Source organism: Pseudonaja textilis, chromosome 1 (genome assembly GCF_049901715.1).
Source record: "Pseudonaja textilis isolate UNSWEBS1 chromosome 1, rPseTex1.2, whole genome shotgun sequence".
Taxonomy (NCBI): Eukaryota; Metazoa; Chordata; class Lepidosauria; order Squamata; family Elapidae; genus Pseudonaja; species Pseudonaja textilis.
In genome coordinates this window covers 237,987,363-238,012,593 of record NC_141990.1, presented here as the reverse complement: position 1 = coordinate 238,012,593, position 25,231 = coordinate 237,987,363, and the positions used below count along the sequence as shown (strand labels likewise).

General features: G+C 38.4%; 1 protein-coding gene across 1 annotated transcript in view; it reads left to right on the top strand.

Annotated features, from left to right (window-relative positions):
* Positions 1-23,599, top strand: part of NUCB2 (nucleobindin 2) — a 47,948-nt gene extending 24,349 nt beyond the window's left edge. The window contains exons 2-13 of the mRNA XM_026706514.2: positions 1,019-1,159; positions 3,397-3,504; positions 5,185-5,311; positions 7,119-7,222; positions 10,731-10,916; positions 13,270-13,360; positions 13,776-13,834; positions 14,846-14,938; positions 15,845-15,934; positions 16,948-17,118; positions 18,569-18,650; positions 20,358-23,599. Of these exons, the coding sequence (XP_026562299.2) occupies positions 1,019-1,159; positions 3,397-3,504; positions 5,185-5,311; positions 7,119-7,222; positions 10,731-10,916; positions 13,270-13,360; positions 13,776-13,834; positions 14,846-14,938; positions 15,845-15,934; positions 16,948-17,118; positions 18,569-18,650; positions 20,358-20,482 (1,377 nt within the window). The 3' untranslated portion in view covers positions 20,483-23,599. The remainder of the gene's footprint in view (positions 1-1,018; positions 1,160-3,396; positions 3,505-5,184; positions 5,312-7,118; positions 7,223-10,730; positions 10,917-13,269; positions 13,361-13,775; positions 13,835-14,845; positions 14,939-15,844; positions 15,935-16,947; positions 17,119-18,568; positions 18,651-20,357) is intronic.
* Positions 23,600-25,231: the final 1,632 nt, after the last annotated feature.

Sequence of the window (25,231 nt, the reverse complement as noted above, 5' to 3'; positions counted from 1 at the left end):
CCTTCTACCACTGCACCATAGAGAGCATTTTAACATACTGCACCTCTGTATGGTTTGCCAATTGCACAGTGGCAGATAGGAAAGCACTCCAGAGGTTAATGTCAGTGCCCAGAAGATCATTGGTTACCCTCTCCCCTCTTTGGAAGAGCTTTATAGCTCCTGCTGCCTTAAGAAAGTTCAAAACGTTCTCAAAGATCCATCTCATCCTGGGAACCTTTTTTGTGAACTGTTACCATCTGGCAGATGGTACAGAATAATAAAAACAAGGACAAATAGGCTGAAAAACAGCTGCTACCCAGGGCAGTAGCTCTTTTGAATTCTGCTGTATAGTGCAGTGTTGATGTGGAGTCAGGGTTTCCGGTTCAATGTGTGAAGGGTGAAGGATGTGTGTTTGTGTTTATTTTCATGGTCATGATGTGCACTGAAGATGGTGTTTGATTTCGTTATACGAGGTGCAATGACAATAAAGAAAATTAAACTAAATACTGATCTTTTTGTACATACAACTACTGCTATCAGATCAGTAAGGAGTAATTTCTTTGAATGTGGCCAAATTCTGTTATGCTGTATGCAAAATTAGCCAGGCCCTTAACTGGGTAATCTACCACTAATTGTAATATATTATTTTGTCTGTTGTTCATTTTCCTTTTTATTGTTGTTTTTAATGTTTTTATTTGTAATGCTATTGTGTGACCATAATAAAAATGGATTGATTGATTGTAAATTGAAAACAGGGAGAGGAAAATAGGTATAGATAGCTGTGGTCTGGTGTGAATAAAATAAAAGTATGCTGGCTGTTGTAATAAATATTATGTGTGGGTAGGAAACAGGTTAGGTTTGCAGAGGTGTGCTGCACATTAGAGTCAGTCTCAGTGTGATATGTGCTGTAAGGTCCTTATAGAGATTGGCGGAGGAGAGACCAGTGCAGGGATATTATGATGGAGTCACATATCGGCATTGGGAAAAATAAGTGTTTAATACTGGAAATTGCTCAGAGTGATATCTTGTTTTATTTCAGATAAGATGGAGAACTACTTTACTACAACAATGTGTTTTGCTGCTGACCTATGTTGTAATTATATTGGAAGCAGTGCCGATAGATGTAGACAAGACAAAAGTAAAGGAGGAAGAAACACCCACCGAAAAAGTAGATAATCCGGTAAGTCCTTTAATTAAATGTGGTTTTCAATAGCGGCTTTTCCAACAATGCAATATTTCAGACTAGAATTAATACATTACCAGTGTTTAGATCCTCTGTGGCATACAATTAGCTGCATCTAGATATATCCATACTGGGTTCTGGGAATATTAGAGCCAAAGAAAGACAAGACAAAAAAAGTTAAATAAAAGCAAAGTGAGGTTTAAAGCATTGTCCTAGGCTATAGATTATTTCTTAATATCTTTAATTATAGCCAGGTTGGTCTAGTGCAGAGGTCGCCAAACTTGGCAACTTTTTAGATTTTTGGACTTCAGCTATGCTGCCTGAAGAATTCTGGGAGTTGAAGTCCACAAGTCTTAAAGTTGCCAAGTTTGGGGATCCCTGGTCTAGTGGGTTAAGGCACCAGGCTAGAAAGAAGCAGACTATGAGCTCAATTCCCACCTTAGCCATGAAAGGCCAACTGGATAACTTTGGACCAGTTACTCTCTCTCAGCCTGACCAATCTCAAAGTTGTTGTGGGGAGTATAGGTGAAGGAAGGTGTTTTGGGATGCATTATCACTGCCTTATTTGCAAAAATAATAAATGAAGGTAGAATTAGCTCAAATTTTAGTCCCAAGTGTTATACTAATGAAAGAGGCAGGACTAGCCAAAGTCAAAACAGGTGCATTGATCTGCATTGGTTAATACTACTTTTTTTCCCTACAGGTTTCTCTACAGAGTTCTCTCCTTATAGTAGACAATTTTGAATCAATATGGTTCAAGACTTTGGGTCAGTTACTTTCTCTCAGCCTGACCTACCTCAAAGAGTTGTTTTTATGGGGAGTAGAGGAGAAGGAAGGTGTTTGGGATGCATTATCACTGCCTTATTTGCAAAAATAATAAATGCAGGTGGAACAGGGGTGGGATTCTACTGGTTTTGTCCGGCTCTGTAGAACCGGTAGCTCTGAAGAGCAGCAGACATAGAACCGGTTCTATGTCTGCTGCTGTTTTGGCGCACCACTCACCTGGGCTCTTACCTGACCTTTATTTCCTGCTTTTTCAACCTCTGCTGCCGTTCAAGGCACAGTTGCGGTTGAAAAAGCAGGAAAAAAGTGCTGTTTCAAACGCTGCTTCGCTGCACGCAGCGTTGCTCAGCTGTCCAGGCAGCAAGTTGACGAAGATTTACATGCACGCGCAGCATGCAGGGAAGTACATCGTAAATCACCGAACCGGTAGTTTAACCTGTCGGATCCCACCCCTGAGGTGGAATTAGCTCAAATTTTAGCATTTGCAGCAGTCCTCCCTCTACAGCCATTCATTCAGCAACTGTTTGAAGTTATGACATTGCTGAATTAGTGGTAATTATAACCAGTCTTCAAAATTATGGCCAGTGCATTGCCTCTGCAGTTACTTGCTTAAAATTTGGGCACCTGGCCTTCAATTATAACCTCAGTGTGTGCTTCAATTGCCCTCCATTATCTTCCCCCATTTCTGCCCCTTTTCCATCCTGCACTCTACCACTGATACCTATCTATACTTCCCCATCTTCGACATCTTCTTTCTTCCCCTACTGGCCTAAGATCCAGGTGCTGGACAAGGGCACAACCCCAAGGTGTGCAGCAGGGTGGCAGAGCTTTGTCTGCTGAAGGCAGCTTGCTGGGAATGACTGGGGAAAGAGACAGAGTGGTGGTGCGGGTGGCAGCTATTGGCAGTGTGCGAGGCCTTGTGAGACTTTGCAAGCCCCTGGTGACCCATTCGCAGGTCCCTCTTCACAAACCAGGCTTGGCCCTGCCATCCAGTGTTGCTCATGGCGTGCATATCTTGAGGCTTACACCCTTGCCCAGCGCCTGGATCCAGGACCAGCAGCAAAGAAAAGAAGATGGTGAAGATAAGCTGGACGCAGCGAGTGGGGTTGTACTAGTGATAGGTATCATTGGCAGTGTGAGGGGGGCAAAAGGACAGAAATATGGAAGGAGATAGGCAGGTTATATTTATATGCAGTCGTAAATGCAAGCGAGTTGCCAATTGCCCAAATATTAATTATGTGACCGCAATGGCCATAATGTTGAGGATTGATTCAAACTACCACTACTACATCTTCAGCACTGAACAAGAAAAGATTATAATTGGTTGTTGGAAAATCAGCAAGGATAATCAATACCTACTGTAAATGAAATATTTTATATAGATAAAGCAACATTTCTCATCCCTGCCTCTACTTTAATAAGCTAATGGTAATTATATGTATATCTTAAAGGACACTGGATTGTATTATGATGCCTATCTCAGGCAAGTGATAGACGTTTTGGAGACAGATACACATTTCAGAGAGAAACTCCAAACAGCAAACATGGATGACATAAAGGTAAGTATAATAACTAGTAAATTTTAATAAAATGAAAAAAAATGAGATCTGTGGTTTTACCTTCCCTGTGTTCCTTGAGAGAGAACTAAATCACTTGCTATAAGCATGTCTCTGAAGCAATGCTAAATATGTAGCTTTTGGGGGGCGAAACACCAAAAGCTAGAATTCTCTGTTTTCTAGGAAAAAAAGAATCTATGGAAAATAAAATGAATTATTCTGGATCCTGTACTAATTTGTGATATGTGTCCATGCTAGTGTACTTGTAGTGCAGAGTAACTACTACAATTGTAGCTGAAGTATTTTGAAGAGTTTTAGAAATACTTTAGCATTCCTATGCTGTGATCTTCTTGAGTTGTGTTATTTTTTTCTACTACCCTGGAACAAATGTTTCATCCAGATTAAAATATCCATTAATCCATATTCTCTTATGCAACTTTGCCCATTGTCTGATGGATTTCAACCAGGCCAACCAAAGGTAGTTTGGTATTCAATAGCTAATAAGCAGCAGCTCACTTCAAGTGAGGAATGATTTTCCTTTCTGACTCCCAGCACGAAAAACAACAGCTGAGACATAGTGTTGGGAAACTACCTGTGAAATTAATGTTAAACAAAAACATTATTGTGCAGACTTTTCCAGGGTGCATTTTAATAAACCAAATCATCTCAGTATCAGGGTATGACTTGTTACAACATGTGTTTTTGGTGTCATCCATTCCAAAGATTTCAGTTCAATATAGAAATGACAATTCAGAGTGATTGTGATGTAGAAGATGCTGCATATTGTACATAATTGTAGTCTAAATATATTTGCTTCAAAATACTGTTAGTGACACATCTATTAAAGCATTTCAGAGAAAACACAAATTGCTGCTAGTGCTGAAGGCTCTGCCTCTGGGGGTAAGTGTCTCAAAAATCTGTCTAGGAGCTGAAAATTGGATTATTTTACTGGATTAATTTATGCCACCCATAGTTAGTTTTGGTGAGATGGGAGGTCATGTAAGCCAGATGGATGGATGGATGGACGGACAGATGGATGGACAGAAATTGTACATAAACTCTGTTACATCATTACCAGTCTTTGATATATATGCTATTTAGGATCTTTTTAATCAGTTTACTGTTTTTCACTGAATTATTAAGTAAAAAGGATACTCATCAATCAGTGGTGGGATTCAAAAATTTTACTACCGGTTTTGTGGGTGTGGCCTGGTGGGCGTGGCAGGGGAAGGATATTGCAAAATCTCCATTCTCTCCCTACCCCACTAACCTGGTTTCCAGCTCCATTGTTCTGTGCAGGGCAGCAAAAGAGGACCCAGCCAATCAGCTGGGGCTCAGGAGGTAGAAAATAGATGGGGACAGGGCCAGTCAGAGGTGGCATTTGCTGGTTCTCCGAACCACCCAAAATTTCTGTTAATGGTTCTCCAGAACTGGTCAGAACCTTCTGAATACCACCTCTGTCATCAGTGCTCCTGCCCTCTGCTTTTAAAGTTTTGCTTGGGGGTTTGAAAATTTCAGATCTTGGTTTCTTTTAGGAGAATATATTATTATTTTACTTAGTGCATTCAGTTATACATTGGTAACCAATGAAATTATCCTCTAGAAAAATAATTGTGATGACTTTTTATGTCAATGCTTTGTTTTATGTCAATGCTTTGTTTTATGTCAATGCTTTGTTGACAGAATGGAAAGTTTAGCAAAGAGCTAGACTTAGTTGGCCATAAGGTGAGAACAAAGCTGGATGAACTGAAAAGACAAGAAGTTGCAAGATTAAGGATGCTAATCAAAGCCAAGATTGATGCATATCAAGGTAAGCAGACAAAGGGGAAAATGGATGAATTAGCAATAATGTTTCAATTTTCTCCTTCATTTACAGCTGTGTTTGATTCAGATAAAACTGTTCCTTTCGGGGTTTTTTTTTACTTCATTACATATTCTTGTTCTCAAAAATTAGGGGTGAGAATGACAAGCTCACTCTGAAAAAACAACATCTGCAAAATAAATGGTGTGAAATTGAATCAGTTTAAAGAACGGGTTTCCATTGTGACATTGCCATGTAGCTTTGTGTTATTTTTTTTAAATAAACCATTCAAGTAAACCTCTGTGTAGGAAGAATGCAGTATTTCAGATAATAATCCAATTTTCAAATCATGAAAATTCATCATATGTAATGACCACTTTGATCGTGGAACAGTTTTAATCTTCCCTACAGCAGATGGTAAAATTAAGTGGCTCTGGTTCATTTCAAAAAGTTAAACAGAATCAGATCAATAGTGTTTAGATAGAACCAACCAGGAAGTTCTTGGTATGTAGACCAAAGTGGAAAATCCTAAAAAGCAACAATCCAGACAAAGGCAATGGCAAACCCTTTCAATATTGACATAGAAAAACAATACGTGTATGTCAACACCAGAAGATAAGTTGGAGAGTTAGGGCCAGTTTTACACAATTATCCCTTTTACATTTCTTTTTTCCTTCTCTTATTTTGACTAAATCTATTCCATTCCAAATCATATCACTACACTGCAGGTCACTTCTCAAATGTTACAAAGATAGAGTGGGCTACAGGAAGAAAGCACTTCATACCAACCAATGTTGCCTTAATGGAGATCTGAACATTTTATATCAATTTTTTAAACTTTCTGATTATACTCCAATAGGGTATAATAAATAATATTACTAATAAAATATTGTGACTTTAAAATTTATTTTCTTCATCTTATATAGAGGCTCCCAAAAGGCATAATTCTTTGGAGAGGGATAGGATTATAATTTCCTGATTTGGAAATGGTTAGTGTGCCTTTATTTCCTTAGTAAAAATTGTCAAGCGTATTAAAAAAAAGTCTGTGGGAAAATAATTTAATAATTTAATTTGTAGCTGCAAACCTGCATTTTGCTTGGACTGCATGGCATGTCAACAAGTAGCAAAAGTAGAGACGTTCTTCTCTAAAAATGTCATTACATTAAGAATACTTTGGATGTTTCTTCTTCTTATTTAAACACCCAAGCACTGTCTTTTGCATCCTAAATTTATTCATAATCTCAAGCGCCCAATGCTGGTCCAGTTATACAGGTTTTTCTGTCTCTTATCAATAGTTTTTCCTGACTGGCATATATTCTCATTCTCTCTACACCGTGTCCCTGTCATTAAGGTCAAGCAGATTTTTGTAATCTCCACATAAGCAGACGTTAAGCCAAGCCAACTGAGAAATTGTCTTCAGATTAGAGGGAGGAATCACCCCAAGCAATTTGGCCTGTCCTGAGCAGGCCTATTATCCTCACATGCCATGGAGGAAGCCATCCTATCAACAGGACCGAAAACAATTCAAGATCTGGGCTAGTCAATATAAAAATCTGGAGTCTGGGTCTATATGTTTGATTCTATCTTGGTAGCAACAACATCATCAACAACACCATGTTACCTTTTACATTGCCTGGGCATTTTTCATCTAATTTAAAACCTCCGTTGAATCTCGTGAAATGCTGTAGGTTGTGAATATCTTCATAAAATATGAATTGTCTTTTAAGATATGCTCTTGAATTCTACCCAGTGCTTGTTGTATTGTATCTATCAATGTAGTTACCATGGTTCTGTTTTTTGTGTGGGTTGCTTTTAGATTCTGGCATAGACCATCAAGCTCTTCTCAAACAGTTTGAGCATCTGAACCATCAAAACCCTCACACTTTTGAAGTTAAAGATTTAGACATGCTAATCAAAGCTGTAAGTGTCCAGCAAATATTTTCTCAGATGTTTGTTTTCTCTCTTTTTATTTTATTTTTTCTATATTGGTCTGAAATTTTCTCTTAATTTATCAGTTTTAAATATATTTCATAATTATCTTGGGAATCTTAACTTGGAACTCCATTTGGATCCATAGTATAATGTTGTGTTACACAAGTTTTGTGCACTTAACAAGTGCCCTCCACCCATCTGCTTGTGTTCCTTGTAGTGAGTGCATCATGGAATGAAGGTTCTCAAGCCAATATAAGCAGCTTTATATTTTTACTAAGTCTTTAAACCTTTAAACTGAGCCAATTTAATTCCTTCTCACAATTTGTTATACTTGGAAGTAACTTTATATTAGTTAACCAATCTTGTTTTATTGGATTAACAGTCTGTTTAATTAGTATTCAAATAAGTTTAAATCTGCCCAGTTTTCCAAATAATAGTACAGTTTATTTTGCAATGTTAGAAAGGTATCATCTCACTTGCAACTTAAAAAGTGATGGCGGGAAAAGCTTCTTCAATGCAGCAGATCCTGAATAGCTTTAAAGTATGAAGTATACATTTGTTTAACACTGCTCCACGGATAAATGAACCATTGCATTTATTAATTAACTTACTAATTAAAACTTAACTTTAAAAAATAAATAAAAGAGATGGTCTCTCTCTTGAGGGCTTCCATCGGGGAACAGAACTGCAGATATGAAAAATATAACTGAAATAAATGAATGTGTAAAGATAGTATGTAGAGCCAGTTAGAGTAATAGTTAAGGCATCAGACTAGTAATAGAAGCCAGAGGTGGGATTCAAATTTTTAACAAGTGGTTCTGTAGGCGTGGCTTAGTTGGTGGGCGTGGCTTGGTGGTCATGTTATTGGCTGGGCGTGGCCTGGCCTCTCATGACCGTGGGGATGCTGCAACAGTCGTAAGTGTGAAAAATGATCATAAGTCACTTTTTTCAGTGCCATTGTAACTTTGAGTGGTCACTCCACACAAGCAAAGTACCAGCAAAGGAGGGGAAAAAACTCCAGAGACGTTCCAGAGACAGGAAGTCTAGTCCTGCCAAAAATGTAATAAGGATTAACGGAGAAGCAGTTTCTGTAAGCAACACAAGAATGTTTCCTTCCTGCCTGCCTTACAGGATTAGGCCAGTAATTTCTTCAAACAACCAGTTCTCCAAACTGCTTAGAATGCTAACAACCGGTTCTAGCGAATAGGTGCGAACTGGTAGAATCCCACTCCTGGCTTATAGGCATCAGACTAGAAATCAGAACACTTTAAGTTCTATTCCTGACTTTGGTATCTTGGCTCAGTCAACCTCTCAGTCCCAGGAAGGAGGCAATAACAAACCACTTCTGAAAAACTTTCCCAAGAAAACTTCTCTAGGTAGTCTCTGAGAATCAGGAATGGTTGAGCAGAAAAATAAAAAATAAAGATAGGGTGGACTCCTATGAAGGAAGCTGTGCTAGTCCCTGCTGCAGGAGGGAAGGAGGAAAGTAATGCCCCTCTCTTCCCAGCTGAGCCGCAAGAAAACAACCCTTTTTTCCCACACCTTAGAGGTCCATGCATGTGGAGATTCTCAGTCATCCAAGTCATGGTTGTCCCTAAGGTGCTTTTTCAAAAGGCAACTAGACTTTGTTTTTTCCTTGAAAACGTTTCACTTCTCCTCCAAGAGTGAATGGAGGAGGGGGAAAGGATTGCTGCGAGGGATAGAAATCCTTCCATCTTCCACCATTCAGTCAGAACTGAAGAAACTTCTTGGATGAGAAGTGAAACGTCTTCAAGGAAAAACAAAGTCCAGCTGTCTTTTGAAAAACACATCTGGGACTAATTCGTTCATGATCAACTCTCCTATTTTGTAGGCCATCAAAATGAATGGTTGAAAAGCATATATTATATTGTGCATATATTTATTACTTATTATTAGATCTCGTCCCCCTACCTTTATTACTTTGTATGTAACTCATAGCGGTGAACATATATAATATTCCTTCCTCTGCCTATTTTCCCTGCAACAACAACCCAGTTGGGCTGAGAGAGAGTGACTGGCCCAAAATCACCCAGCTGGCTTCCCATGCCTAAGTCAGGACTAGAACTCACAGTCTCTTGGTTTCGAGGCTAGCAACTTCAACACTATCCAAACTGGATCATTTATTTTAAAAATGACCCAAATCTAAATGCACAGCCTCCTCTGAGTCTATACTTTGAGTGATGTGCTAGGAGCTGTATTTCAAAAACTGGGTGAAGATCTAAAACTAATTAATTAAATATTTAATGTGTCTATGCCTATATTTAATAATTTCCCTTTTCTGATACCAGAACACTGAAACAAATTTGTGGTAATCACTTTGGGGGTGTTTGAGGGCTGCTTTCAAACATGGTGAGTCCAAATGGCACCCCTCTGTTTCAAAGATATTTTTGTTTATTCTATTTTTATTGTTTCTAGAAATATTGATCTTTTATGATTTTATTGCTTTTAATGTTGCAAGCCACCCAGAGTAAGTAAGATGGACAGCAGACAAATGTAATCAATAAAATAAATAAAAGACATAAAATAATTTAAAAATAAATAAAATAAAATAAAAACATTACAAATAAATGAAATAAAATAAAACGTCCAGGGCCAGTCAGTTTAATTGTGACAGTAACTGTTAACAATCACACTTCAAAATAAGTCAATTTTTTTATTCTTATTTTCCAGAGATGGAGGCAGAAACATTTAAAAAATGAGCTTTTAGCACCCCCTAGTGTCAGTAACATTTACTATCTGATAATTCGTGATAGATAATTCCTGTAACACCATGTGTACCTTCTTCATAAGTGAAGCAGGGGATTAAGGAAATAGTGCTGAGTTCTCCCTGAGGGGGACAATTAAAGTATTAAATGAACTACATAAGATGCTGAAGAATATTAAAATGCTCATTAAAGTATCTAATTAAAATATTAGATGAGTAAAAGAATAGAATTTGGGTTTAATTCTGCAGAAGTGTCATTACACAACTACATAACATCATCAAAAACTTAGTGAAACGGCAATTTTGCCTATGATCTTATTTCAGCTTTCTTTGCTTTAGAGATCTGTGGAGATCATAAATGTGAGAATTGGTCATAAAGGTACATTTTCATCACAGTTGTGTTTGTGAATGGTTGTTAAACAAGGCAGTCACTAAATGAAGACCACCTGTAGTTTAGATAGTAGGGCTAAAAATTCCTTTTACTTCACATTTACTCTTAAGTCTAGATGCAGGGAAGATATTTAATATCCAACAGTAATTCTAAGTTTCTTCAAATCTTTATTTTCTGTTCATCTGAAGAAGGTGGTTGTGGAATTTATTGTTCATGAATTATTTACGAACTTGCATATATCCCAAGAGAAATATCTTGAGGGAAACGAGAAGATGGCCTGGTCAACAGGAGTTTCTTAATGCTGCTTAGCACAATGTTTATGCTCACTCTAGGGGGGAAAAACAGATTTTGTTTAAATTTTTAACTCCTCTTATTTGCAGGCAACACATGACTTAGAAAACTATGACAAAGCCCGTCATGAGGAGTTTAAGAAATATGAGATGATGAAAGAACATGAAAGGAGGGAATATTTAAAAACACTGGATGAAGAAAAGAGGCACCAAGAAGAAGCTAAATACGAGGAAATGAAAAAAAAGCATGGTGATCACCCCAAAGTTAATCATCCTGTAAGCCCGCTGTTTTTATCCACACCGTATAAAATGTATTGGTTTGTATATTTTTATTTATTTCATTTATCAAACTGATATAGTCACTCATCTGACACAAAGTCCCACTGAGAAGTGTAGAACAGAGGTCCTCAATTTGTGGGCCACAGTCTTATCACCACCCTGACATGTGAGTGGCCGGCTGGTACGCATGCCTCTGTGCATGCGCACAGCCCCACTCATGCAAGCATCGTTGCAGGCACTCGTCCCACTCAGACATTGCGGGTGCTTGCAACCCCATTTGTGTGAGCCTCATCACAGCACTTTCAGCCCACTCACGCATGGCCATGAACATCATAGGCGCTCACCCACCCGCGCACCTGTGCTTGCCCCTCCCACAAAATCATCCCCTCTTTCCCCCCAACCCCCACTCCAAGCACCAAGCTGGAAAGGTTGGGGAACTCATGTAGAATAACAATTAAAATATTATATATATGTGTGTGTGTGTGTGTGTGTGTGTGCATATGTGTGTGTGTGTGTTTTCTTAAGTTTTCGCGGGTACTTACATGTATGGTATTCAACTTTGTTCGGATATTTTCCCACATCATTATAGTTGAGCTTTTAAAGTTGTAGCAACGTTTCAGCAGAATCTCATCTGGCATCATCAGGCTTTTGTATTGTGTTCGTCTGTGAGTCAGACTTTCACAGCCATTTCAGTTTTAAATTTGGGGCTAGCCTACTGCTGTGCCAGAATGTTTTTTTCTTCATCCTGATTGGTTGGGAGTCTTGGTCTGTGTTTATTGATCTTGGAGTTTGCTGTGTTCTGTTTGATTGGTGTTTCTAATATCTTCTGTATGTTTTGTGGCTTTTTTTGTCTTGATTGGCTGGCAACATTGTGTTTCTGTATTGGAGGCTTTTAGTGCGGCTTGGCTCCGAGTAAATGGACGGCTATCATTTATTAGGAAGCTAGGTTTCATCTGGATGCCTGGTTGAGGTGTGTTTGAGCTATCAGGGGGTCACTAGGTGGCACACTAGGACACACCATATACCAGAAGAAAACACATACCAACCGCTACCTCAACGCCCAATCCCACCACCACCCAGCACAGATAAACTCCGTGGCCAAAATGCTAATTGCCAGAACCAAATGCCTGGCAGACAAGACACACATAAAGACTGAACTATGCACCCTGACTAAAGTACTGACTGCCAACAGCTTCCACAAAAGCAAAATCACCGGCTTGTTCCACAAAAACACACTGAGACATCATGGAGACCTAGAAGATGAACAGACCTATGGAACAGCTGTCCTGCCCTACATAAGAGGTACTACAGACAAAATTAGTAAGATACTACACAGGCATCACATCAAGACTGCCTTCAAAACAGAAAGAAAAACAGCAGCCATCCTAAGAAACCCCAAAGATAAAATTGACCTGGAAAACCAAGGCATATATGAAATCCCCTGTGCATCATGCCCGGCCACATACATTGGACAGACCAATAGAAGAATAAGTACCCACCTGGATGAACACAAAAATGCAGTAAAAAGGCTGGAACACACTTCCTCACTAGTCCAACACATGAAAGCCACAGGTCATAGCATCGACTTCAATGGCACCCAAACCCTAGCCACTATAGAAAACCTCAGCTACAGAATTATCAGAGAAGCCATAGAGATTGAAAAAAGACCTGAAAGCATGAATAGAAGAGATGATTCCACCAGACTGTCAATTATCTGGAAGCCTGCACTCACAAAGAAAAAAATCTCTACACCACAAGCCAGGCAAACACCTGGGCACAAACAGACTCCCCCTGATACCTCCAACTCAAACACACCCCAACCAGGCACCCAGATGAAACCTAGCTTCCTAATAAATGATAGCCATCCATTTACTCGGAGCCAAGCCACACTAAAAGCCTCCAATACAGAAACCATGTTGCCAGCCAATCAAGACAAAAAAAGCCACAAAACAGACAGAAGGTATTAGAAACACCAATCAAACAGAACACAGCAAACTCCAAGACCAATAAACACAGACCAAGACTCCCAACCAATCAGGATGAAGAAAAAAACATTCCGGCACAGCGTAGGCTAGCCCCAAATTTAAAACTGAAATGGCTGTGAAAGTCTGACTCACAGACAAACACTATATAGAAGCCTGATGATGGCAGATGAGTTTCTGCCGAAACGTTGCTACAACTTTAAAAGCACAACTATAATGACGTGAGAAAATACCCAAACTAAGCTGAATACCATACATGTAAGTACTCAGCTTTGTTGGTATTCAGCTTTGTTCAGGTATTTTTAACTCTATGTTAAAAGCAAAGCTTCTGTGAAATTATTTGCACAACTGGTATTATCACCTTTCAGGGAAGTAAAGACCAATTGAAAGAGGTATGGGAGGAATCAGATGGCTTAGACCCCAATGATTTTGATCCAAAGACTTTCTTCAAGTTGCATGGTAAGACTTATAGTTAAAAAACATTAAGAAACAGAATTATCACAGGGCATTCACAATTCTATTGCCCTTTTCAGATTAACAAATGTATCTTGGCATGTGCTTTTTCAGAGAATTTCAACAGATGCATGAAATGTTTTTTTTATGTATAATACAACAGTATATATAATACAACAATATACTGTATGTGTCTGCATGTCTCTCTCTCTCTCTCTCTCTCTCTCTCTCTCTCTCTCTCTCTCTCTCACACACACACACACACACGGATTTTCATTCACTTTTTCTAATCAGGTAGTTTACCATATGATTTGAGGCAACATATACAAATATTAAAGTGGGATTGGTTGCGGTCTAGAATTATGGATGGGTGTGTACTAGTGTCTCTAATTACATATTTATATTACATTTTTTAAAACAGATATCAATGCTGATGGTTTTCTGGATGAACAGGAATTAGAAGCTCTATTTACTAGGGAGGTAAATATATGTAACTGGATTATTTCAGAATCACAAGGTTTCATTTGGCTCAGTGCATATGAGCAAGTAATGACTATTGAATGGAAATGTTAGAATGGAAATTGAGTTTCCACAGTTTAATTAAATGTATCATACTCAAACTCTTAATATCCTAATCTAAGCAGGCTCTCCCATCATTTTGGACTTTATGTTTTATAAACTATGAACAATTTTCTTCAACATTGCTGAGCAGCTAATGTGAAGTACATTCAAATATCTGGCACTTATTAAGCTGAGACTAGCAGTATCATGTGTATGTCCCATAGCTAGGCCTAGGTATAATTCAAAAATACGTGAGATGTTTTTGTATGGATAGAAGATTAATTCAATTTCTTAATTACCTTGAACATTGAATTTTCAATCTCCTCTATCAATCTATATACTACTAACATACCATAATTTCCCTTTAACTGTAGGGCAAAATCTTTTGATCCAAGGTATCTCAAACGGGCCAAATTATAGAATGCATCCAAAATGCAGGAGCCATGACTCCTGTGGAATTGAAATTTGGCAAATTTCATAAAACATTTTATGACATAAACATTACAATGAAGCTATTGATGACATAATACAAAATGTCTTAAAACATTTCATGTACTGAAGTTTGACTGTGCTATACAGTTCAACATGTGCTACATTTAAGGCAGATAATCTCTGTATATCTCCCAAGGGAAGATAATCCAAAATTGATTGTTAGATATTAACTATATGCTATTAAATATGTAGAAAGAAAACATTTATCTCATAAACATATTTTTGTTGATCTTTGTATTATGTTTTGCTGTTTATGATGATAATCATACTGTGGATATTTTAACTTTTGCTATTTCACATACTTCTTTAAGTTGCTGAGAGTTGTCTGTTTGCAGTGAGGTGTAAGTTTAATAAATAAATAGCATTAATAGCAATGTATTTTCATAACCAAATAATAAACTTTGGAAGGCCTGTTCAAAGCAAATTTCTTAATCTTAGCTAGAAAAAGTTTATGAGTCCCAAAATGAAGAGGATGATATGGTTGAAATGGAAGAAGAGAAGCAACGAATGAGAGAACATGTCATGAATGAGGTAAAGTTTCAGAGCACACATTTACAAATAACTTAGCAAACTTCTGTTGTTTTAACTAAATGTTAAAAACAGGTGTGTAAGTATGTATTTAAGTAGTGGGCATATTTCCCAAACATGTTTCTGAAAATGCCTATTTCAGAGCTTTCCTGACCTCAGTACAGTGTAAGTTTATTATCACATGTCTATTTATCCTTATATGGATAGCTTTATTATAGTTTATTGTTGGATGATATCTACTAAATTGATACATATGATTGCCTTGGGATGGGAATATTTGTGTGAATCCAACTTTATTTTTAATCAATAAGAATGCTATTGTTTTCAACTTTACAACTTTTTAAAATAAGTATATTTAAAGCTATACAATTATTAAAACTTCAACTTACCTTTCCTTCATACTGTTGAATAACCAGCCTATTGTCATTTCGAAAACCAGTTTTTCAATGAATGATTCTTCTGCCAGGTTCACCATTATCATGCAAATGTGATATTTCTAATCTGGTTATGTTTTGTCACTTAACAAGAAAATATTAAATTCCACACACTATTGATACTTGAGTAACATGGAATTTTAAATGTTACAGATGAATTGCACATCACCAGGATAGAAATATTTGCAGCACCCCATGAGATGAGATTAATTTGTGTTTTGCTCCTTAGGCACTTGTCAATTATTCCCATCCCTATTCCCATTATGTTTTATGCAGTATAACTGTTCCTAACTTATTTTATTGTGTACCAAAAATGTTCTTAGCATTAGCACTAGCTAGGAATTTCTGTCATGACTTTTCTGCGACCTCATTTCCATTTGTTCTAAGAACTGCAAATAAAGTATATAGCCTAAACTATGTATGTATGTATGTGTGTATATATATATATATATATATTTTGCTTCTCTTTGAAAAGATTGACGTCAACAAAGATCGATTAATCACCATGGAAGAGTTCATAAGATCTACAGAGAAAAAAGAGTTTTCGGAGCCAGAAAGCTGGGAGGTACTAATGACACTTTTGAACTAAGATTGATCATACTCATCAGCAAATGGCCCAACTGTTTTGAACTTTCCATCATCTGTTTCTTCTTTTGTATTTATCTATCATTATTAATGGCATCATGAAAATAAAATCTGAACAGTGAGTCTAAGAACACACTGCATAATTCTCTCTGTGGAGCAACTTCATTGTTTAAAACTGAGTAAGCATGCACCTTATGGCAATAGAATTTGAGCAAAGGAATAACTAAAGTTGGAAGCGGAATTTTTTTACCTATCTTTTCCTACAACATGTATACATTTTATCCCAAAGTTGACTATGATTAAAAATATTATACAATTGTAATACTACTGTATCTGGAAATTTCTCTCCTTACAGTTACAAAGGAACCTTAAGAGCTTCCACTCTATTTCATGGTACCTAAGGGAAATCATGGGGATATGAAAACTAAGTCAGTGAATAACCATCCATTTAAAACAAATACAGTCCTTATATTTTCTGGACTCAACTTCATCCAAACAAAAAGTCAGGGAAAATGCCAAGAATGGTAGACATGGTTCATCTTTGTTATTGTTGTGAGGAAGAACAATCTGTTTCAGAAGCAGCTCAGAAAATGCTCAGACACAGGGTCTTCTATTGGCAGGTGGTCTCTGTTGGGGTTTGCTCGGTGATGTGGTTGGCTTCAGTTCTTCCCCTTTTAATAAGGAGGAGGTTGATTGCAATTCGGGTTTGTTTAATGTACTCCAAAGGGAAATTACCTCTAAGCGTTTACATGTAATAAGGAAATGTGAAGCTGATGGAACAGCAAGGGCAAGGTTGAGAAATTGTGTCCTTGCCTTTACTTGGGAGGAATTTTAGTGTGCTCTAAAAGCACCATTTCTCCTTATCCAAAAGTAGGTGATCACCCAAAATCTTAAATCTTGGACACCCATACAGATATAGATGAGTCTGATTTTTTTTTCCCCATTAAGATTTATTTTAAGGAGTTAAGGATTTGCTGTTCTTTTGTTTCTGAGACTCTGGATCAGAAACCAGTCTTCACTGAAGAAGAACTGAAGGAATTTGAAAGTCACATTTTCCGGCAAGAAGATGAATTGCACAAGCAGACATTAGAACTTCAGAAAAAGAAGGAAGAGCTAAGCCAGCAACAAGACTTCCTTCAGGCTCAGAAACAAGAACTTGAAATGGTACGACTACAGCAGTTGCAAGGTTTCCTTTGCTTCTTTGGAAGCTAATTCAATTTGTTTTTAATAAGAAAGACATAAAGTACCACAACTATGCTGCGATGTATACTGCCTATACAGATAGTCCTCGACTTATGACCACAATTGAGCCCAAAATTTCTGCTGCTAAGTGAGAAATCTGTTAAGTGGGTTTTGCCCCGTTTTATGACCTTTCTTGCCACAACGGTTAATTAATCACTGCAGTTATTAAGTTAGTCACATGGTTGTTAAGTGAATCTGGCTTTCCCATTGACCTTGCTTATCACAAAAGGTGATCACATGACTCAGGGACACTGCAAACTTCATAAATATGAACCAGTTGCCAAGCATCCAAATTTTGATCATGTGACCATGGGGACGCTGCAATGGTCATGTGAAAAATAATCATAAGTCAATTTTTTTCAGTGCTGTTGTAACTTCAAACGATCACTAAATGGACTGTTGTAAGTCAAGGATTACCTGCATTGTCTACATGGGATGGGCTCACTAGTGACAAACATTCCCATCTAGGAGAGATAAGGCCAGCTTTATTGATGGGCAAAATGAATGTCAGATCCTTGGCAGTAACTGTAATGACCCGGGGTGTGACACAAAGTTCAGATAATCAGTAGGAGTCCCTTTCTTAGCTCCAACTTTGCCCCCCTTCTGGGCTGGAGAAAAACTCTCCCAGGAACAGCCTTTGGCTGCAGAGAATCAAGTCCAAAATGTGATCAACAAAAACTGTAACTTTAAGTCCAATCAAGGCAAGATGAGGTAATTAGTCCAGCAGGGCAAGAGAAGGAATTCCAGACATGAAGGAACGGCAGTAATTCAACACTGTTGGGAGGATGCCAGGAATGCAGATAACCAAAGATAAACTCATGATTATTCCCAGCAGACACCGCACTCAGTTTGCATCTCTTTTAAACTCTCATTCCCAGGTGTGGCTAATGAAGGGAATCAAGGCCCTTTCCTCCCCCGTAAGCCATGCAACCCACGATGCTCTTTTCTCCGTTCCTCCCTGCATGCCCTAGGATGAAGAGGATGTGGGCCTGGGTCTCCTGCTCTGTCCAGCCAGACTTTGCCCTTCCCCAGTTTCCTCCACAGCCAACGGAGCCACAATCCCACTCCCTGTTAGCTGTTTGTCTTCCTCCTCAGATTCAAACTCCAAAAGGGCCATGACAGTAACTTTACCTAAAGTTACTGGGGAATGATGGCCCCTTCATGACTGGTGGACTTCAACTCCCAGAATCCTTGAGCCAGGCCTTGAGCTCAGGAATTCTGGGAGTTGAAGTCCACAAGTCATAAAGGGGCCATGTTACCATGGCAAGAAAGGCCAGAAAGCTAAATGCCAGTTTATTATAAGAAATGAAAATGTGGAGACCTTGGTTTAAATGTTCTCTATCTTACTGCATGTAAATTAATTGTTTTACAGGCTATTAAACAAATGGAGCAGAAGAAGTTACAGCAAGGACATCCGCCTTCAGGTCCAGATGGTGAACTGAAATTTCAACCAGGTATGTAACTGTCTTCCTGCTGCTATGTTTTTCTTCCATTGGTTTCCTTTTACTTGTCTGCCTAGTAAAAAAAACAAAGCAGTAAAATGGACTCCTTTTTCTTTGCCACGACAGTATGCAGGTAGTCGTTGACCAATGACTGTACAGGTAGCCCTCAATTAATGACCACAATTGAGCCCAGGATTTGTAATGTTAAGTGAAAAATTTGTTAAGTGAATTTGTCCCATTTTACGACTTTTCTTGCCACATTTGTAGTTGTTAAATTAGTAACAAGGTAGTGAAGTGAATCTGGGTTCTCCATCGACCTTGCTGGTCAGAAAGTCTCAAAGTGACTCCTGAACCCTGCAACCGTCATAAACATGAGTCAGTTGTCAAGCATCTGAATGTAAATCACGTGACCATGGGGATCTTACAATGGTCATAAGTGTGAAAAATGGGCATGTCACTAATTACAGTGCTGTTGTAACTTTGAACAGTCACTAAATGAACTGTTGTAAGTTGAGGACTACCTGAAACGGAACCTGGCCATTACAGTCAGAAATAGACTAGACTAGACTCGACTAGAACAGTGATGCAATGCGCGCGCAATCCCCCGCTCCCCTGCACATGTGCATGCGACCCCCCCGTGTCGTGCTCCTCTGCACATGTGCACGTGCCCCCTGCATGCCCCGCCCCCTGCACATGCATATGCATCTCCCAGCCTTGTGTCTCCCCCTGCGCATGCACGACAGATAGTCGACAATTAGTTGGCTGGTAGGAGGCGCATGCACAGTGTATCAGTTCTGGGTGACAGCTTGCATGCTGGCAGAAATGGCTCTGTGTGCCACTTCTGGCACGCATGCCATAGGTTCACCATCATGGGAATAGAATAACACAGTTGCAAAGGACTTTGGAGGTCTTCTAGTCCAACCCCCTGCTTAGGCAAAAAACCCTACACCACTGCAGACAAATGGTTATCCAACGTCTTTTTAAAAACTTCCAGTGTTGGAGCATTCACAACTTCTGGAGGCAAGTTATTCCACTGATTAATTGTTCTAACTTTCTCCTTGGTTCTAAGTGGCTTCTCTCCTTGATTAGTTTCCACCCATTGCTTCTTGTCTTGTGCTCAGGTGCTTTGGAGGATCATGATGGCCATTAAGTGAAATGCCCATGTGACCTCCTCACTCAACCCCTCCCCATCCCTCTCCTCCTCAATGTGACCATTAAGTGAAGCATATGTGGCACAGAGCCCCCTGGAAGGTCCTGGGAGACCCAATGCAGGTTCTGTCCTGGGCCACCTCCACATCTTGAGCACTTGCTTTCCAGCTTTGGCATCCCTCAAGGCTCTGCTTCCCACCACTCTCCTATCACCAATTGCTTAGTTACCTTTTATCATAAATCATCTCCTGGAAATTCTGGAGCTCATGTTGGGAAGGAGAGCAAGCTGCTCCATCCCTCAGCATCCCCAGGTCTCACATGACTGTGTCCCAGCAGCGAGCATCATGTTCAAACTTCTACCATTATCTCAGAATATATCAAACAAATACGTGTATTCCATATTTTGTGCAACGTTTTATACGTAGAGGAAATATTCTGTTCTCTTATCCAAATACTGTTTGTGCTTGGACTTTTTCAAAACATTACTTAATGAGAAATGAGCTTTTGAGCTTTGTATTATGAAACAATTGCTTACGCAATTAACACTACAAAAAATATTTTGTGTTACAGCCGTGTCACAATTAGATGGAAATGTGCAAAATCATCCAGTGGGTGGCAATCAGCCTTTAACACCCGGAAGTATGCCAGTGCAAGAAGCAGCTGCTAGATCGGATCATATCCAGTCTCATCCTTGATCACTTGTGCCTCGGTTTATACATATTTTGGGGTGGGTGGTAAGGGTGAAATAATCAGAGACTAAAAAGAAATGTGAAAAGAAGGATATTTTTAAGTTTCATTTCATATGGTGGGATTCATATAGGATTAAAATCCAAATTCAGTGTGTAGATCTTCAAAGGCACAAATGATATGATATAGGATCTTAAAGTTGTGGATATTCTAGTTTTGTCATTACACATAAGTAGACAACAGGATATCCAACTTTTTCCCTGCAAAATCTTCTTTTTTGTCTCAGGTATAATTTGGCTTCCTATCATTTGTGCTTTTGAAAATCTTTTTTCCTGTTTCACCATTAAATCATTTACAGAGATATTGTCAAGCAGAAAGTTAAGATGAGTAAACCCCTTAAATGTGTTGCTGTTCTCCATTGCGAATGGGTTTGAAGTTGGAGAAGTTTAAAACTCGTCTAAACAAAACAACACCTCCATCTCCATTTTAGTTCATGATGGCATGTTCCTAAAAGTGCCAATAACTTAGAGCTGTAATTTTGTGTTGCTATGGATGAATGAATTGTAACAATTCCTTTGGTTTTCAAGATCCATTGAAAAGAAACATCTGTGATCCAATTTCAAAAAAAAAAAATATCTACTTTTTAAAAGAAGTATAATTGCAGTACGGAGCCATCGGAAACAGTGAATGTATCTTCTGTTTTATAAAAGCCTATGAATACCAATGTGACAATTCTTCACCCTGAAACACTGCTTGAAGTGCATTGATTTAGCCATCTTTATTGTTGCTAACTAAATGCAATTCATCGCTGCATTTTGGCTGCAAAGAGGATACTTTTCTTCTCCTCCCTTTTGTGACATGCCAGTTGTATTTATCTCTCTATGAAATACAAACGGAAAGTTCTTTAGATGGCAGAAATATTTTTAGAATTAACAAAACCCTGGCGTTGTCTTTTCCTTCTTCATAAAAGAGTCATTTCAAAATCATAAGTGTGTTTCAAACGATGTTTGTCAGAAACTGCATTTTGAATGTTATTGAAATACGTAATTACATTTTTAAACAGGAACTACAAAGGCAAAAGGCATGCTTATAAACATTCTCCGTCATTTTAACACACAAAGAAATCTCCAGAACCTTACAGGTGAAATCCAATTTATTCCTTCAACTAGTAAATGCATCCGCTCCTCCATTATGTTAACTTTGATTTTGATGCAAGTAGTGTTGATATAAATAGAAATGTTTGCTGGTCTAAATTCTCAATTTGTATTAAAACTTAAAATCCAAATTATTTTCCAAAGGCAACATTTCTTTGTGACAGAAGGAAGGGAAAGATTTAAAAAATAAGAACACAAAGCCATCTTATTACTGAAGAATTATAATTTTATTTCCAGGAAATGGAACATAATGTATAATTATTTATATAGGCGTGTTTAAAAATAAAACCCAGAGTTTTTGTATATAACAAAATGAAGAACACCCTCTTTTAACAAAAATTAAAGGAAAAGGGTCCCTTGTTACTGATTAACAAGATTTGCACAATATTGATTATGACCTCCAAATGGATTAAATTCTCTTTTTGATAAAACAATTTTAACTATTTAAAAAAACTGTTCTTTCCTGAGTGACCCTTTCATGCTTTACATATTACATAGAACTAGGAAGTTTCTCATTTTGGATCTTATTAAGGACCATGGGAGTCCAAGTGGATAATTTGAAAACCCTGTGCAAGTTTTCTTTCTCTCTTGGATTAATTGGAGTATTCAGGCCTCTTCCCTGTTCAGTATTTTCCTTTAATCTCACTTACCCAAGGCTGTAATTGAATCAATGGCAAAATGTGCCAAAAGCAGAATGTAAAGTCGTAAAGGGTCTATAAAGTAGTAAGTTCTCACAACTTGCCCCTTATAGTTAGAAAGATAATATTGGATTATTATTATTATTTTTTGCAGTCAGACTGTTGTTAGGCTTGTGAATGGAGTTTGTTCCCTTTTTTAAGCTAACTGATACTTCCCTGTTTGCTCTGTGTAGTTCTAGGACATATTGCATGGCATAGGGCAGCCAAATGGAAGGAACCACTGGGAACTCCATGTTGAATGAATTCTTATTTGGATCATGAAGTTGTAACCCAAAAGAGTATTCATGGCTTAGTTATTTATTTCTTATACTGTAGACCCAACTAGCCAATCAATAGAAGTTTCCACAGAAAAGTTTTCCGTTTTCTAGAATCAACATCTTGAATGCATATTGTGAACCTTTCCTGTGGGTATATGACTGGTAAAAGCTATCTTCTTTTTTATTTACAATCATGCACATTTTTATAACTCTATTAATATATTGCCCTTTAGTTTTATATGGCATTCATCCCTTTGTTTTAAGTTATAAATACAATCAAAGAATTGGATAGTGCACAATCCAATCCCAGTTATTGTCTTTTTCAGTGTGCTTCAAAACTATTCAGGTTATCGATGTCTCATTGTAAATGTCCTACTCCCTACCAAGTAAAATTTGAAAAGAGAGATGGAGTATGATCACCCACAGAGGCCACTGAAACTATTCACAGCACCAGGGACAATGACAATTGGAAATGGGATGATGTTTGCCCTGACTATAAAATCGATTGGAACCTGTGATGCTGTGTATAGCTTAAGGGGCTGATTATAAAGGAAAGTAACTTTCAGAGCACAATTTCAGACGGCATACTTTTTCACCCAGATATTGTTAATTGGAATTTGATAGCAGTGGATTTTAGAATTGAGAAGTGGGGGGGAAACACCATGAATTTGAACTATCTATAGGTAGAAGAGGAAGAAGATCACCCATCCAATCAACTGTAGCATTTCATTTCCAAATGGATTGTAAGATAAGTTATATTCATTTCTTCTCAAAGCAAGTTGTATTCAGGTGGTACATTTCTGGTGTTGGCCAATTTATAATGGAAGTGGTTGGCTTATCAGCAGGTTCCTGCACAACTTCATCTTGAACCTTATCAGGACAAAAATACCTTGGATGTAAAGAATGGCAAAGTTGTACATATCCATATGCTCTCAAGTGCAATATTTGTAAGAAGAATGTTGTTCCACTTGTGCTTTGTATAATTTTTAATCAGAATAAATTGAATTCAGACCCAGTTTCTTTTGGTTACTGCTTCTTTTCTTCCAGTGGCTGTGGAATGAAAAAAAAAAAAACACAAAAGCATATAGAAATCATAAATAAGACTTTTTAAAAATCATGGCATGTTAACTCAGCACATACTGTACAATCTTTTTTTTAAATTTCTACAGCTCCTCCGTTTGTCATAATTGTAATAATCGTTAAGTGATGTTTTAACATTGGATGAAATTAAAAACATACACAGTGCATTCAGAAAGTATTCAGACCGACTTCACTTTTGTCAATTTTGTTCTGCTGCAGCATGATTCTACAGTTGTTGAGATTCATTTTTTTCTCATTTATTCTCGCTACCTCATAATGACAAAGTGAAAACAGAATTTTAGAAATGTCTGCAAATTTATTAAAAAGAAAAAATTGAAATATCTCATTGGTGTAAGTACTCAGACTGTTTGAAACACTTGAAATTTAGCTCAGGTGCCTTCTGTTTCTTTTGACAGTTGCTGACATGTTTCTATACCTTGACTGGAGTTGAGCTGTGGTAAATTAAATTGATTGGACATGATTTGGAAAGGCACACGCTTCTCTATAGACAATGCAGAGGTGGTATTCAGCAGGTTCTGACCAGTTCTGGAGAACCGGTAGCAGAAATTTTGAGCAGTTCAGAGAACTGGCAAATACCGCCTCTGACTGGCCCCGCCCCCATCTCTTATCTGCCTCCTGAGTACCAGCTGATTGGCTGGGTCTTCTTTTGTTGCCCTGCACAGAAGAATGGAGCTGGAAAGCAGGTTAGTGGGGTGGGGAGGGAATGGAATTTTGCAGTAACCTTCCCCTGCCAGGCCTACCAAGGCACGCCCACCAAGCCACCCCACCCCACCAAGCCATCCCCACAGAACCAGTAGTAAAAATGTTTGAATCCCATTCCTGTGACAATGCATACTATAGCAGAGCTAAAGCCATGAGGTCAAGGGAACTGCTTGCAGAGCTCAAAGACAGGATTACTGCAAAGCACAGATCTGAGGAAGGCTACAGTAAAATGTCTGTTTGCATTGGAGGTTCCCAACAGCACAGTGATCTCCATAATTCTCAAATGGAAGAAGTTTAGCACAACCAGGATTCTTCCCAGTCAAACTGAACAATTGGTGGAGAAGGGCCTTAGTAAGAGAGGTGACCAAGAACCTGATGGTCACTCTGACTGAACTCCAGAAATCCTGTGTGGAGATGGGAATGGGACAGTCTTCCAGAAGGGCAAACATCACTGCAGCCCTCCAGGATCTGGGCTTTATGGCAGAGTGGCTAGGCGGAAGCCTGTCCTCAATGCAAAAAAAAAACAAAACATGAAAGCCCGCTTGGAGTTTGCCAAAAAAAGCACCTGAAAATGTTTCAGACGGTGAGGAACAAATTCTCTGGTCTGATGAAACTTAAGATTGAACTGTTTGGCCTCAATTCGAAACATTATGTCTGGAGGGAATCGGACACTGCTCATCACCTGCCCAATATCATCCCAACAGTGAAGCGTGAAGCATCATGCTGTGGCGGTGTTTTTAAGCAGCAGGGACTGGGAGATGGTTAGGGTTAAGGGAAAACTGAATGGAGCAAAGTACAGAGATATCCTCAATGAAAACCTATTCCACAGCGCTCAGGACCATTTA